Below are 13,798 nucleotides of genomic sequence, written 5' to 3'. Positions count from 1 at the left end.
TATTTATTATTTTTTTTAGGTACTTTTGCAGTTATCAGTCTGATGATCGGTGGGGTTGCTGTAAGGGAGGCCCCGGACTCCATGTTTGCAGTCAATGGGACCAATGCTTCACAGGTTGTGGATTTTGAGGCTCGTGATGCCAGAAGAGTGGAGGTGGTTGTAGCTTTGACAACCCTAGTAGGAATCATACAGGTGGGCTGCTATCTGGTCATACCCACATCAAATTGAGCATAGAATCTAGTCAAATTCTTACTTAATTTTATTAAGGGTGACATAATATCTGATATTAAAGAAAAAATTAGTCAATTATTTCTCTCCTGATATAATGTGTATGTGTTTGTCACGTTAGAACTATAGTAGATCAAATCTAGTGCATTCTCCGGTATCTGTGGTTGGAATACAAGTTAATTTTTGCAACATGGGCAGATGTTACATTGCATCATTGTAATCACCACCATATTTTGTAGATAAACCTCTTGTGCAAGAGTGTTTTCTTTTTCTCTGTCATTCAGCTCATATTGTCAGCTAAAATGGCCAGCTCTATACTGAAACACTTTTTATGAGAAAGAAGTGCACTGCAATGTTATCATAAACCAATTAAAACAGGTTGAAGTTAAACATTACAGACATCTTAAACCGGCCTACAGGCCTGTTTATAATGGACACCTTTCATGGAAAACTGTAAACCTGCTCAGGCTGATGAATTCATGTGATTCTCCTCAAGTTACTATAGCCCCGGGCACTCTCAGATTGATGTTTGAAACATAATTATGTTCTGACCTACTATAGTTTGTTCTGGGTCTGCTGAGATTTGGCTTCCTGGCGATCTACCTGACTGAGCCGCTGGTGCGAGGTTTCACCACGGCTGCCGCTGTGCACGTCTCAGTGTCGCAGATCAAGTACCTGCTGGGAGTGCACACTGCACGCTTCAATGGGCCTCTCTCTGTAGTGCATGTGAGTAACCTTTGACCCTGGGGAAACCTTAGGGTGTTTATTATCATTATGAGACACTGTTGCACCTATAAACATGTTTCACATTACTTCATGAACACTTATTCATTTTTTCTGATTGGTGTTTTAAGGTATTGATTAAATCATGAATGAATAAAGGTCTTTTGAAGACCAGTTTTTTTTTTTACTTAGATTTTAACTAAATATTTGATGAATTACTTTAAATGACCAAATTGTTTAAAGGTGACCTATTATGCCCCTTTCTACAATGTTATATAAGTCTCAGGTGTCCCCAGAGTGTGTCTGTCAAGTTTTAGCTCAAAACACCCAACGGATAATTTATTATATCATTTTTGAAAATGGCTGTTTTGAGAGGAAGCAGAAACATGCTGTTTTCGTGCATGTATCTTTAAATGCAAATGAGCTGCTGCTACCCGTCCCCTTTTCCAGAATAGGGCTGTGCCTTTACAGCTCATACAGATACTCGGTAATCAAAACCAAAAAGATTTTTATATCAATGTCTATCGTGCTGAAATCATGCGTTTTAAAGTCATATTAGTTTAAACTTCTGATGTAAGTTAGTGTTTTCTGTCTTTTCCGAAGCATGCGCACAGAAAGCAGCTGTCAAAAAGCATGTGAGTACTAAACTAAGTTCTCTTTCATGTCTTATTGCGCTTAAACTGTCAAATACACAAAAGGTTTTGTTAAAAACACATGAGTTATGTCTGTGAAGGTAAACACCTGGGAAAGAGATTGCATGTTTATATTAAATCTGTGTGGCAGCAGGGTAATATACAGTAAATACATGAATCCACTGCTCTCTTGTCTCGTCTGAGGCTGGGACTCTAAATAGTGTTCTCGTCTGTGCATACAGTGATAGAACAGTTTGCATGCTTTGCTCGAACTTTTGCCATGGCGTTAGAACTGGTAAACAGCTGTCGCTTGCGAAAACAGAATGGCGGCGCTGTGATTTGAAGCACTTAAAACCGGAAAAGGCCTGATTTTCATGATATGTCACCTTTAAAACACTTGAATGAAAATTACATGTTGCCTTGGCAAAAAACTTAAATAAAATATTTAATTTGATGTGTTGTTCACACTGTCATTGTGTTTTACAACGACCTAAAAATACCCAGTGTTTATAATGGTAATTTATTTATTGCTAAAAACAGTGTTGAGCTTGTTACTCAAAAAATTTAATATATTATTCATTACTAGTTACTCCTTTCAAAAGATCACTAGTATTGATCTGAAGCGCATCATTTGAGCAGTAGATGCATGATTTATTTGCTGGAGCCACATGCATCTATAGATTAGCGCAGGTTATTTCTCACACTTTTAATAGTATTTATAGCTCCTAACAGGCTGTGTGACTGAGGATACATGCCTCAAAATCTACGTCTTTATGAAGTGTTCCCTGTTGCTTGCATGCCAATGATTATAGGCCAATGATAGCCATAGGTTGCAGACCCCTGCTTTATACTGTGATATCATTATTTTGTGGTTGTAATGCTTTGTTTTGTACACTTTGTTTTCCCCCAGAGTCTTGATGCTGTCTTCAGGAACATTGCAAGCACTAATGTTGTCACTCTAATTATTGGACTGGTGTGTATAGTGTTCCTGTACTTCATCAAAGATCTCAATGAGCGCTTCAAAAAGAAGCTACCTATCCCCATCCCTGGAGAAATCATAGTGGTAAATCTTTAAACGCCCTTCCTATGAAACATTGTGCGCACACATGGACTCAAAATCCCTTTGTGTGAATGCCTGATGTTCTTGTTCTTTGAAGGTAATTGTGTCCACTGGAATCTCATATGGGATGGTTATGTCTGAAAATTATGGAGTTGAAGTCGTGGGTAAAATTCCCACTGGGTAAGATCATGCAAACTTACTCAAACTAAAATGGTTTACATTTTTACAAATGTTTACATTTTAATATATCTTCCTTAATGTTTTGTTTTAAGGTTGCTGCCACCCAAGATTCCGGACTTCTCGGTCTTTCCTAACCTCTTCCCAGACGCCTTTGCTATAGCTGTTGTTGGCTTCTCAATTGCAATATCATTAGCCAAAATCTTTGCTTTTAAGCATGGCTACAGTGTGGATGGAAATCAGGTAGAGAATAAAATACACTCTCTGCAAATGTCATAGTTCCACCTTGTATATTGGCCCTACTTAAAAATCTCATATGAGTTGCGTTATAAGGCAAAAAATCAAACCAAGAGGCATTTACTTGGAAGCAACAAATTTACAAAACAAAGTTTGTTAGTTTTGAAGTGATATAACTAAAGATATGCTGTTAAACTGTATCTAATTCAGTCGTGCCATTATTCATCGTCATAGTGATTTGATTCTGTGTTTCTTAGAGTAAGGGACATGTCGTTTTTTTCTGCTGCTCTTTATTTTGGTTTCTATGGCTTTAAGTTGCAGTTGAATGCCCAAATCAGCCAGAACCGGGAGTTACATTTAGTAAACCCTTTTGTCCAATGTGACGTATAGTACACTAATTGCAGGGAAAGTTCACATGAGACGACATTATGTAAAGTGACATGCTTAAGTGAACAACAGTAATAAAGATGGATTGTGACCTCATTAACTCACTAGTTTGCATGTTTAGGACCAAACGTTTGTGTGAGGAGCCAAGTTCCTCAATGAGCACACCAACAGTACTTTGCCCTCCATTTATATATAAAAAAAATCTGGGCTATATTCGGAATAGCATGCTGACATAATCCTATAAATATATCTACAGTATATTTACATGTACACTACCTTTCAAAGGTTGGTTAATAAGTTTTTTTATGTTTTTGGAAGAAGTCTTTTTATTCTCATTTATTTGATCAAAAATACTGTTAAGAACAGCTCTATTGTGAAATGTTATTACAATTTAGAATAACTGTTTGCTGTTTTACAGTATGTGTAAAAAACTATACAGTGTGAGCTATTACGGTTACAGATTGCATGGACCAAAGTTTTTAAGGCCACAGCAGTTATACAATAGTTTTAATATTTTTTATAAACCTGAAATCTAACTACATGGTCTAATTAATTCATTTTGTGTTTATCGTGACCGTAGGAGCTCATCGCTCTGGGACTTTGTAATTTTCTGAGTTCATTCTTCCACACGTTTGTGGTTACCGCCTCAATGTCTCGAAGCCTGGTACAGGAGAGCACGGGAGGACATACTGAAGTAAGTGGGACTTATTTGTGTTAGATGCCATATTGGTGACATTATGTGCATATGAATGCAGTTGGTGATTGCAAAACTACATTTCCTGAAAGTGTCCCTTTCATAATGTCCTCATTTTAGTGGCTATATCCCTGCCATAAAAGCATAACGATAAGATAAGACCGTCTTGCCTCCTCAAAGACTCCATTTAATTGTTAATGTTTGTCTGCAGATTGCAGGACTCTTGGCGTCCCTACTTGTGCTACTGGTGGTGGTGGCCATTGGATTTGTCTTTCAGCCATTACCTACAGTAAGTGACGTGCTATCTGATATGCTTGTCATGGAGCTCATTGATTTTGTGCAAAAATGAATAAAAGAAATTGACTTCAAATGATTGGTCTTTTTTGGAAAGCACAAAGGACAGTCTGATTTGTTACCCCAAGCCCTCATAGCAGAACAGACGCATTCTTAGTGCATAACGACAGAGGTCAGAGATCAGATGGTGTTTATTAGTGTCATCTTTGTATTCTCATTAGACCGTGCTGGCTGCTATCATTTTTGTCAATCTCCTGGGGATGTTTAGGCAAATAAAAGACATTCCTGCATTATGGAGAACCAGCAAGATTGAACTGGTGAGTGTCAGAGGCGCTTCATTTGGATGTGTTCATCATACTTATTTTACCAATTACTATCTTTTTAAACTATTACATTAAATTAAATCTCTTTTCTTAAAATTTCTCTTTTAAAACTTCATGTGTTTGTGTTATTTTTTGAGACATAGTGAAATTTGGTTTTGTTGTTGTTAATGTCTGACATGTTTTCTTTAGGCAATTTGGCTGGTGTCTTTTTTCGCATCAGTTTTCCTGGGTCTGGATTATGGCCTGGTGGTTGCCATGGGCTTTGCCATACTCACAGTTATTTACAGAACACAGTGGTAATCTTACTGCTCTGATGCCAATTGATGACAAAATTCAGCATGAAAACCCTTGTTTTTTTCTGTCTTTGCATATGAAATCTTGATATTGAATTTTTATTTATTTATTAATACATTTATTTGTAAAATATATCATTAATATATAATAAATAAATACATAATTAGTAAAGTATCAATGAAATAATTTACAAATGTGTTTCATTCATTCTACTTTACTGGCAATTGATAAATCTGAAAAATAAATCTGAATTAGTATTTTTACTTTATAATAAGAAACATATTATACATTTATTTCTATATTTACATATTTTTTATTCAATGCATTTTTGGATTATGGATCATCTTTGAATTATTTTGAGAAAGAAAATGTCTAATTCAGACCTTATTGCTTTATTTTAAGCCCTAAAAATGCTCTTCTTGGACAAATCCCAGGCACGGGACTTTACTTTGACGTGGATGAGTATGAAGAGGTCAGACATTTCCTTTAAAATACATTAAACCATCGTAAAATTATCACGATAACCTAGATCCTTAACATGAGCTTGCTCCATTCCAAAAGTGCTGTTCACAAGCCTTTCGTAGTCACAGGCATCCAATTATGCCTGATTTAATCCTAAATGTTTTTTGACCACAGTCTTTGTCCTCTTATCTGCCGTTTTTCTCTTTCTCAAGGCTGAGGAATGCTCAGGGATTAAGATTTTTCAGTCCAATGCTTCCATATACTTTGCAAACAGTGACCTGTATGTCAGCTCCCTCAAGGCAAAGGTGAGACCAAATGCTTAAAGTTATTATTCACTTAAAACATTTTTGTGTTTTATGGTTCTGTCCTTCAGTATTTATTGAACCATACATTGTGTAGAGAGATAACTATAAGCAGCAGGCGTTTGGCTTCATAAAGTGCTTTTATATTTTACTTTTTATGACTACAGACTGGAATTGACCCTGCACAACTGCTCGTTGCTAGGAAATCACAGCTAAAATATGCAAAAAGAGACAATGGGAAGAGGAAGACTGTAAACCACTGCTCTCCAGTAAAGAAAAATGCAGTTGTCTTATTGGTAAGTTGTTGTTGTTGTTTTTTTTATCTAAATGTATTTTATCTGTGACCTTGTCAGTGAAGTCTTTTTATCCTTTACACAAATATTTGAACCTCAGCATGGATTTCCAATGTTGGGAGTTTGCAAACATTGCAAACAAATTTGAAATCAAAATGAAATCAAATTTCAGAACAAAACACTGTAGCTTAAAGTTTATTCTGTGAAATCTTTCCATGCAATGTGATGTTCTGTGGTGTCCCAACAGGATGTGGAGCTGGGCGTCACTGTTGAGGTGGTGTCTGGAGCGGAAAAGCAGATGGATCATGTGAATACCAATGGCCATATGACTCAGAACCACGCTGAGTCTGAATCTGAGGATGACCTCTTTCTGCAGCGTCTGACCCCCATTCACACCATCGTACTGGACTTTACTCCTGTCAACTTTATTGACTCTGTAGGAGCCAAAACCATTAAATCAGTAAGTCAACAGCATTTATTCTCAAAGAAGGCACTTAAACACTGAATAGTGAAATCTGGCTTAATACATTATTATTATTAATACATGCTGTGCTGTTGCAAATAGAGCAGCTTTTTTTCAGTTTTACGGTTTCTCATATTTTGGGGTTAGATGTTTGAACAAACTTCTAACTCGTAATATTAAACTTCAACATGTTACATTTCCCTTATTTTTTGCACTATTGATTTGAAATGGCTTGTTGAGAAAGGGTGTGCTATTACTTAAGTGATCTGATTCATGATATTTGCTCAATGAATACAAAATACCATAGATCCAGTGACCTAAATGCACCCTAAACACCTCAGTACACAATGTTTTAGAAACCATATTGAGTCATTGTGGTTATTATTTTTGATTGGGGTTTCCTCTGTTTTTCTGCAGGTGATAAAGGAGTTTGCAACAGTTGACGTGAAAGTTGTGCTTGCTGGATGTAGCAGTAAGTAAATGCTTTCATTTTTACATAGATATATATTTACAATTATTTTTGAACATCAGAGTTCTGACTTGGCTGGATGTAGCAGTAATTAATTAAATTTTTACATGTATATACGTTACTTATAATATATTCTATAATATACATTCCTATAATATAATAGATATTTTTTCCCACATCATGTGTTTGAGTAATTTTTTTATTTTTTATTATTGTTGTTATTTCTGAGGTTTTATTCAGATAATTTGGCTGGTGTCTAATATAATATAATAATATTTTTTTTACCGAATAGTGATGTAGTAGTGAGTAATTAATTTCATTTATACATGTATACATTTCTGTAATATAACGTTATAATATGATTAAACTCCACCAGAGTTCCTATGCTTAATAATGTAGGTTAAAGTTCATTCTGATATATCTGCTTAATGTGGGAAACATCTCCACCTAGAGTTGGAACTAATAAATGGTCATGTTGACATGTCAAACTAATACATAATACATAATTTTACTATAATGTTACTATATATTAATTTAACTTATTAATTCTTTCCTAAGATCCTTGTAACGTATTTGATATGTTTGTGTTGTGCAGGGACCCTTCTCTCTGCTCTCAGGACACTTAAATTCTTCTGTGAGCCCGTGACCCCTGACCTCATTTTCCCCACCATTCATGACGCAGTGTTGCATTGTAGGCACTCGATGGACGTCCAGTGAGCACAAAGACCAAACTAGGTGGCAGAATATGGATCGTGCTAAAACAAGCACAAGTACTGTTACTCCTTAGTCATTTTAGTGGATATCACTTTTGGATATCATGATAATGAGAGTAGACTGGGAAACAGTGAGCAAGCCAAAATGTATTTGATGGAAACACTTTATTTAATGTGAATATACCATCAAATGTTGAGCTCAATATGATGTATTATTACAGTAGCCATAATCATAAGCTCCACCGCAATTTGTTACTGACGCTTGTAAAACACTCTGTACCTTCAGTTCTTTTAAGTGCAATTATTGTAGATGGATTCTTGCCCAGTGTTTATTTTTTAGCACTGGTCTAAATATTTTATTGACATTCCAGTAAACTTATTTTTATGATAGAAATTAAGTTTTACGATTGTTCACCATGTGCTAGTTTTTCTTTTCTCTGTATTTTATATATTTTTAAAGTCTACTTTTTCTCATCTGGCTATAGTATTCTGTAAATAAAAGAGCTAATATGTTAAATATTTTTTAGACCTGATCACATAATTGCAATGTTGGCGAGCATGCTGCTTTCCATTTCATGAAATACTTTAATCTGATGTTTCTGAGAATGGCTCGCCAGATATTGATTTTATAGTTTTAAGCCCCCCCCCCCCCATCCCCAAAGTTCTTAGTTGCAACTGCATATAATGTGGTGCAGTTTATTGTCTTTTTATGTTGTGTGGATTTCAGATATTGTGTAATAAATGTAAATCAGTTCAATACTCTAAATTATTAAATGTTTATTCCTTAAAGTGCCTATTTATATAATTTTCTATATTTACCACTAATTTATTACATATTGAATACCAGTCTACCAAACCTAAAGGGAAAATATTTTTGATAAACAATAAAAAGAGGACATGTACTAAGGATAAATGTTTTTATTTAATCATTGATCTCACAAGAAAAGTGACGAGACACATGGGAATCCTTGAATTATCAGGCAGAAAACATTTAAGTGGAGAAAAACATTTAGTTGTAAGTCATGTAGCGAGGGGTGGCGCTGAATTTAGCGTAGGATTTGATGACCTTGTTCACAGCCTCCAGAAAGTCTTTCTCTGTAGCGATTTTTCTACGAGCTCTGATGGCAAACATTCCTGCCTCTGTACACACGCTGCGAATCTCAGCACCTGAGAGAAGAAAAACACAGTGAGCAATGTTAACCTATAGCTTGCAAAGCCTCCATGTTTAGGCTAATGCAAATATTCTTTAAATTGTGTGAACTCACCTGTGCTGTTAGGACAGAGACGTGCAAGAAGTTCAAAGCGGATATCTCTTTCCACACTCATAGAGCGGGCATGGATCTTGAAGATGTGAGTACGTCCCTAGAAACGGCACAAATCATTACTTGCATCTCAATATCAATCAGAATGTGATATTATACAATGTCTATATTTAGGTAGTAAAGGGTAGCTATTTTGTCTCTATTGTAGCTAACACTCACTTCCAAGTCAGGCAGGCTGAACTCAATCTTTCTGTCCAGCCGGCCGGGTCTCATCAGAGCGGGATCCAGGGTGTCTGGTCTGTTGGTGGCCATCAGAACTTTAATGTTTCCTCTAGGATCGAATCCATCCAGCTGGTTGATCAGCTCCAGCATAGTTCTCTGCACTTCATTATCTCCTCCAGCTCCATCATCAAAACGGGCACCTGTAGGAGGAGCACAAGCATAATAACAGAGACTTGAGATAAAGATTAAATCTTAGACAAAAAAAAAAAGCTGACATTTTAAAAGGACAGCCTTTTACCTCCAATGGCATCAATTTCATCAAAGAAGATCAGACAGGCTTTCTTGGTCCTTGCCATCTCAAACAGTTCACGAACCATCCTGGCACCCTGGATTTGACACAAAAACATGTTGTTATACAGACTTTTTCCATGCACTATTTTTTAACAGTTTGATATAAAAAGGCACGTACCTCTCCAACATACTTCTGAACCAGCTCGGATCCGATGACTCTGATGAAGCAGGCATCAGTGCGGTTAGCCACAGCTCGTGCACACAAGGTTTTCCCTGTACCAGGGGGTCCAAACAGCAGCACTCCCTTTGGAGGCTCAATACCCAGGTTCACAAAGCGCTCAGGCTGGAATTAGGAAGATAGAGATTGATTTTAGAAGTAGATATAGTAGTTTAGACACATAATATCTACAGTTAATTTTTAATAGGTACATTTGGATGTAGTCGTGACTCACATGGAGCAGAGGGGTCTCAACCACTTCTCTCAGCTTCTCGATCTGCTCTTTGCAGCCTCCAACATCACTGTAGGTCACATCAGGCTTCTCCTCCACCTATTTATGTACAGTGCATAATTATTCCTGCAGTTTTGCCTCGCCTTACATTCATGATCCCAAGCAGTCTAAGCTTTTCCGTACCTGCATCATAGTCACAGTAGGATCGATTTTGGGTGGCAGAGGAATATGGATCTGATATTTATTCCTGTCAACCCTGTTGACAGATACAGAACGCAACTCTTTTAAATACAAGCTGAAAAGTTTAATAGAGTAAATATAGAAATGTCTGATCCTTTATTTCCTGCTTACCCAACCCTCATTCCTTCCTCAATGTCAGTTGGAGCGACCTGATCGCTCAGGTCCACCACAAACTTGGCAAACTGTTTCACATTAATAATGTACTTTGGATCCTCAGAGTCAGAGTTGATTATCTTGGTGCATCTATGAACAAATAAAAACAGAGTTTTTTAATGGCTGATACTGATCTACATATTTTTTTTTAAAATGTTTTCTTATGCTTACAAAGGCTGCTTTTATTTAATCATAAACACAGGAAGAACTTGTATTGTGAAATATTACAATTTATTACAATTGCTCAAGAAACATTTCTGAATATTATAAATGTTGAAACCAGTTGTGTGGCTTAATGTTTTTGTGGAAACATAAAAAAAAAATCTTTTGAAACATCCTAAATGTTTTAGTGCCACTTTTAATAAATTTAATGCATCACTTCTGAAAAAAAGGCATTGTTTCTTTTAAAAAGGTTGTATATTATAATCAAATAATCCATTCCTTTAAAGGAACACTCCGACTTTTTGGGAGTTTAGCTTATTCACAGTATTCCCCAGAGTTAGATAAGTCCATACATACCTTTTTCATTTCTGTGCGTTCTGTAAGTGTTATTTGACGCACCCACCGCTAGCCTAGCTTAGCACAAAGACTGGATTTAAATGGATACTGGTAGCATAGTAATTCCAATATGTGACAAAATAATGCAAACATTTTCCTATTTACATGTTGTGATCTGTATAGTCACAGCGTGTACAAATAACAAGGCTATATGAGACAGAGACCATTTTTAATCGTATAAATACTGGGAACTATATTCTCACTAGGCGTAGGAGCACAGCTAACGTTACTTGGGCGGAGTGATTAGCGCTGCACACGAGACGCGCCGTGGTGAGGAGAAGAGAGTTCGCTCAGAGTTGGAGTAATAGAGTCAGCAATTACTAGATAGTAGATTTATAGTGTACAATCATGGGTGTTCGCTGTATTGTAAAGAACTGCGACAATAAACAGGGGAGACCAGGTATTACTATGATGTTTCATAGATTTCCAACCAAAAACGCTCATAAACGACATAGATCCAAACACACCTGTAAACACCATCACGAAGTATTTCATTTGCTCTGAACATTTTACTGTAGACGACTATTTTGAAAAATGAAAGTTGCCACACGGACCATGAAACGTGTGCTACAGGATACAGCCATCCCATCGATAATAAAGACAGGACAAATTGGATCACCTGTTGCTGCGGTAAGTGTTCCGTTATGTTTTCAGATGACTAACATTAGCCATACTGTAACAGTGCCATGCTAATGTAATATAACCTTAGTAGTGACACTATTACGTGAATAGGGGCTCCGTGTATCCCCTTTATTGTTATTATTGTGACACACTGTATGCAATGGCTATACTAAAATTTCATTGAACTATGAATGATCATTATAACAAAACCACTTACTTGGTGGATAGCTGACCATTAGGTTCACTCGGCATGGGGCGTTTCTTCCAGTTGATCTTATCACAATGGGAAAAAAAGACAACTGCCGGGTGTATTAGGGCAGAGAAATCTTCCGTGGTATTGACGCAAATATTTTGATTGTCATCAAGCCTTGACATTGATGGTAATACCCGGTCCAATTCATTACAACAAAGGCACTCGGTTTCTGTCGGCATAGGTTGTCATGTTCCACATTTACACCACCAGTCCATGTTCGTTCTGATTCTCCCGTCGTCTTACAGCTTCCAAAGTTTGTAACTCCTCGTCTGTGTATTCTGGCTCAAAACTATATGGTTCTGGATCTTGGTTTGATACACAGTAAAATTCCTCTGAGTCTGACAATTCCTCAAAGTCAGCCATGATCACAAGTCACGTCTAGCTAGTTAGTCACATTTGTTTTGTTTACGGAACTATCAACAGGGCGTCTCGTGTGCAGCGCTAATCACTCCGCCCAAGTAGCCACTCCGCCCAAGTAACGTTAGCTGTGCTCCTACGCCTAGTGAGAATATAGTTCCCAGTATTTATACGATTAAAAATGGTCTCGGTCTCATATAGCCTTGTTATTTGTACACGCTGTGACTATACAGATCACAACATGTAAATAGGAAAATGTTTGCATTATTTTGTCACTTATTGGGATTACTATGCTACCAGTATCCATTTACATCCAGTCTGTGTGCTAAGCTAGGCTAGTGGTGGGTGCGTCAAATAACACTTACAGAACGCACAGAAATGAAAAAGGTATGTATGGACTTATCTAACTCTGGGTGATACTGTGAATAAGCTAAAGTCCCAAAAAGTCGGAGTGTTCCTTTAAGGGTAACCCTTAATAACAAATGTTCTCGTCCTCTCATACCTGGCCACCTGCAGTGGCTGTTCACTTTGTAAAGTCTGTTTGTCTGCAGCCAGATCCCATAGTGCTGGAGGAGCCAGACCTGTATCAGACTCCTTAATACCTGCAAGACACACAAAATACAGCATCAATGCATGGGTTTTACAAAGCAGTGATCCATAACATTAATTCACCACAACGCAATGACAGCGCACTTACCCGTGAGCTCATTTATCTTCTTCAGAAGCTGTTGAATATCATCTTCCACTTGTTTAATCTGTCTAGAATACGTGCTTTGACCCTATTCACAATAAAAAAAACAGTGAATTCATTACAGTAACATTGCGCTATAACTTATACTAAATGAAGTCCATGTCAAAACATCTTTTGACTACCAATATCTTTTGAGTACTAATACTTACATAGGTTTTCAGCAGTGCAATATCTCCTTCATCCAACGCTGAGAAATAAAACACAGGTCAAGACAGATAAATAAATGAGATATGCATAAATTACACACTGAAATAACTAATACTGAGACATCTGACTACTCATATAATGAACGGTAGGGTAAATAAGTTAAAATAAAGTCTGAAAACAATGGGGGAAAAAACATTAAAATAGGTTTAGTCAAGTTGGTTAAGCTTTTGTTGACAAATTCCGACTGCAGAGCGGCTAGTCACTAAATGCTAATATGTCTGCTAATTCATCTAATTTAAAATCCCAAACGTCCTGGCAAATAAGAAATTACATCGGATTGGTTTGTCTTCTTTCTCCTCTTCTTTTACTTTGCGTTGCTCGGTTCCTAAATAATCAGGCATGACTGCTTTTTTTTCTTTGTAATAAATTCGGTTAGAGAGTATAGAAGCGACTGCGAGATTACACAGCAGGTTTTCAGAGAGGAACACAGCGCTTTTCTGTTCCTGTGCGCAAGGTCACCGGAAACTAGGATTATATTTCAAACCAAAAGTTAGATTTCCCCCAAAAATGATTTAACTTGCCTTTGTGGTCAAACAGTCGGAAAGAGAGGCATGTCTACCCTTACAAATAAATTGAACTTTTCATAAAACATATCAAATATATATATATATATTTTCTTTTAAATAATAATTTGAAATTTTGTGTACGTAATTTGACATTTTTACATAGACCAGTGCATTTGA

General features: G+C 36.7%; 2 protein-coding genes across 2 annotated transcripts in view; one reads left to right on the top strand and one right to left on the bottom strand.

The window, feature by feature from the left end:
• The window catches only part of LOC132098895 (prestin-like), a 14,669-nt gene extending 6,377 nt beyond the window's left edge, over positions 1–8,292 (top strand). Inside the window, exons 5-19 of the mRNA XM_059505167.1 lie at positions 20–192; positions 790–954; positions 2,494–2,646; positions 2,741–2,823; positions 2,916–3,063; positions 4,025–4,138; positions 4,350–4,427; positions 4,654–4,749; positions 4,945–5,051; positions 5,452–5,521; positions 5,724–5,816; positions 5,981–6,109; positions 6,354–6,566; positions 6,987–7,041; positions 7,634–8,292. Of these exons, the coding sequence (XP_059361150.1) occupies positions 20–192; positions 790–954; positions 2,494–2,646; positions 2,741–2,823; positions 2,916–3,063; positions 4,025–4,138; positions 4,350–4,427; positions 4,654–4,749; positions 4,945–5,051; positions 5,452–5,521; positions 5,724–5,816; positions 5,981–6,109; positions 6,354–6,566; positions 6,987–7,041; positions 7,634–7,755 (1,799 nt within the window). The 3' untranslated portion in view covers positions 7,756–8,292. The remainder of the gene's footprint in view (positions 1–19; positions 193–789; positions 955–2,493; positions 2,647–2,740; positions 2,824–2,915; positions 3,064–4,024; positions 4,139–4,349; positions 4,428–4,653; positions 4,750–4,944; positions 5,052–5,451; positions 5,522–5,723; positions 5,817–5,980; positions 6,110–6,353; positions 6,567–6,986; positions 7,042–7,633) is intronic.
• Positions 8,293–8,654: 362 nt separating this feature from the next.
• On the bottom strand, positions 8,655–13,569 carry LOC132098896 (26S proteasome regulatory subunit 7). Its single transcript, XM_059505168.1, has 12 exons — positions 13,387–13,569; positions 13,058–13,095; positions 12,855–12,936; positions 12,660–12,759; positions 10,327–10,458; positions 10,159–10,231; positions 9,979–10,074; positions 9,705–9,869; positions 9,534–9,621; positions 9,233–9,435; positions 9,017–9,113; positions 8,655–8,918 (listed from the first exon to the last, which is right to left on the bottom strand). The coding sequence occupies exons 1-12, from the start codon at positions 13,454–13,456 to the stop codon at positions 8,761–8,763; spliced, it is 1,302 nt and encodes a 433-aa protein (XP_059361151.1). The 5' UTR covers positions 13,457–13,569; the 3' UTR covers positions 8,655–8,760.
• Between the last annotated feature and the right edge of the window lie 229 nt (positions 13,570–13,798).

Source organism: Carassius carassius, chromosome 22 (assembly GCF_963082965.1).
Source record: "Carassius carassius chromosome 22, fCarCar2.1, whole genome shotgun sequence".
Lineage (NCBI taxonomy): Eukaryota > Metazoa > Chordata > Actinopteri > Cypriniformes > Cyprinidae > Carassius > Carassius carassius.
Note: the sequence above shows the minus strand (reverse complement) of the source record. Positions and strands in the feature narration are given on the sequence as shown.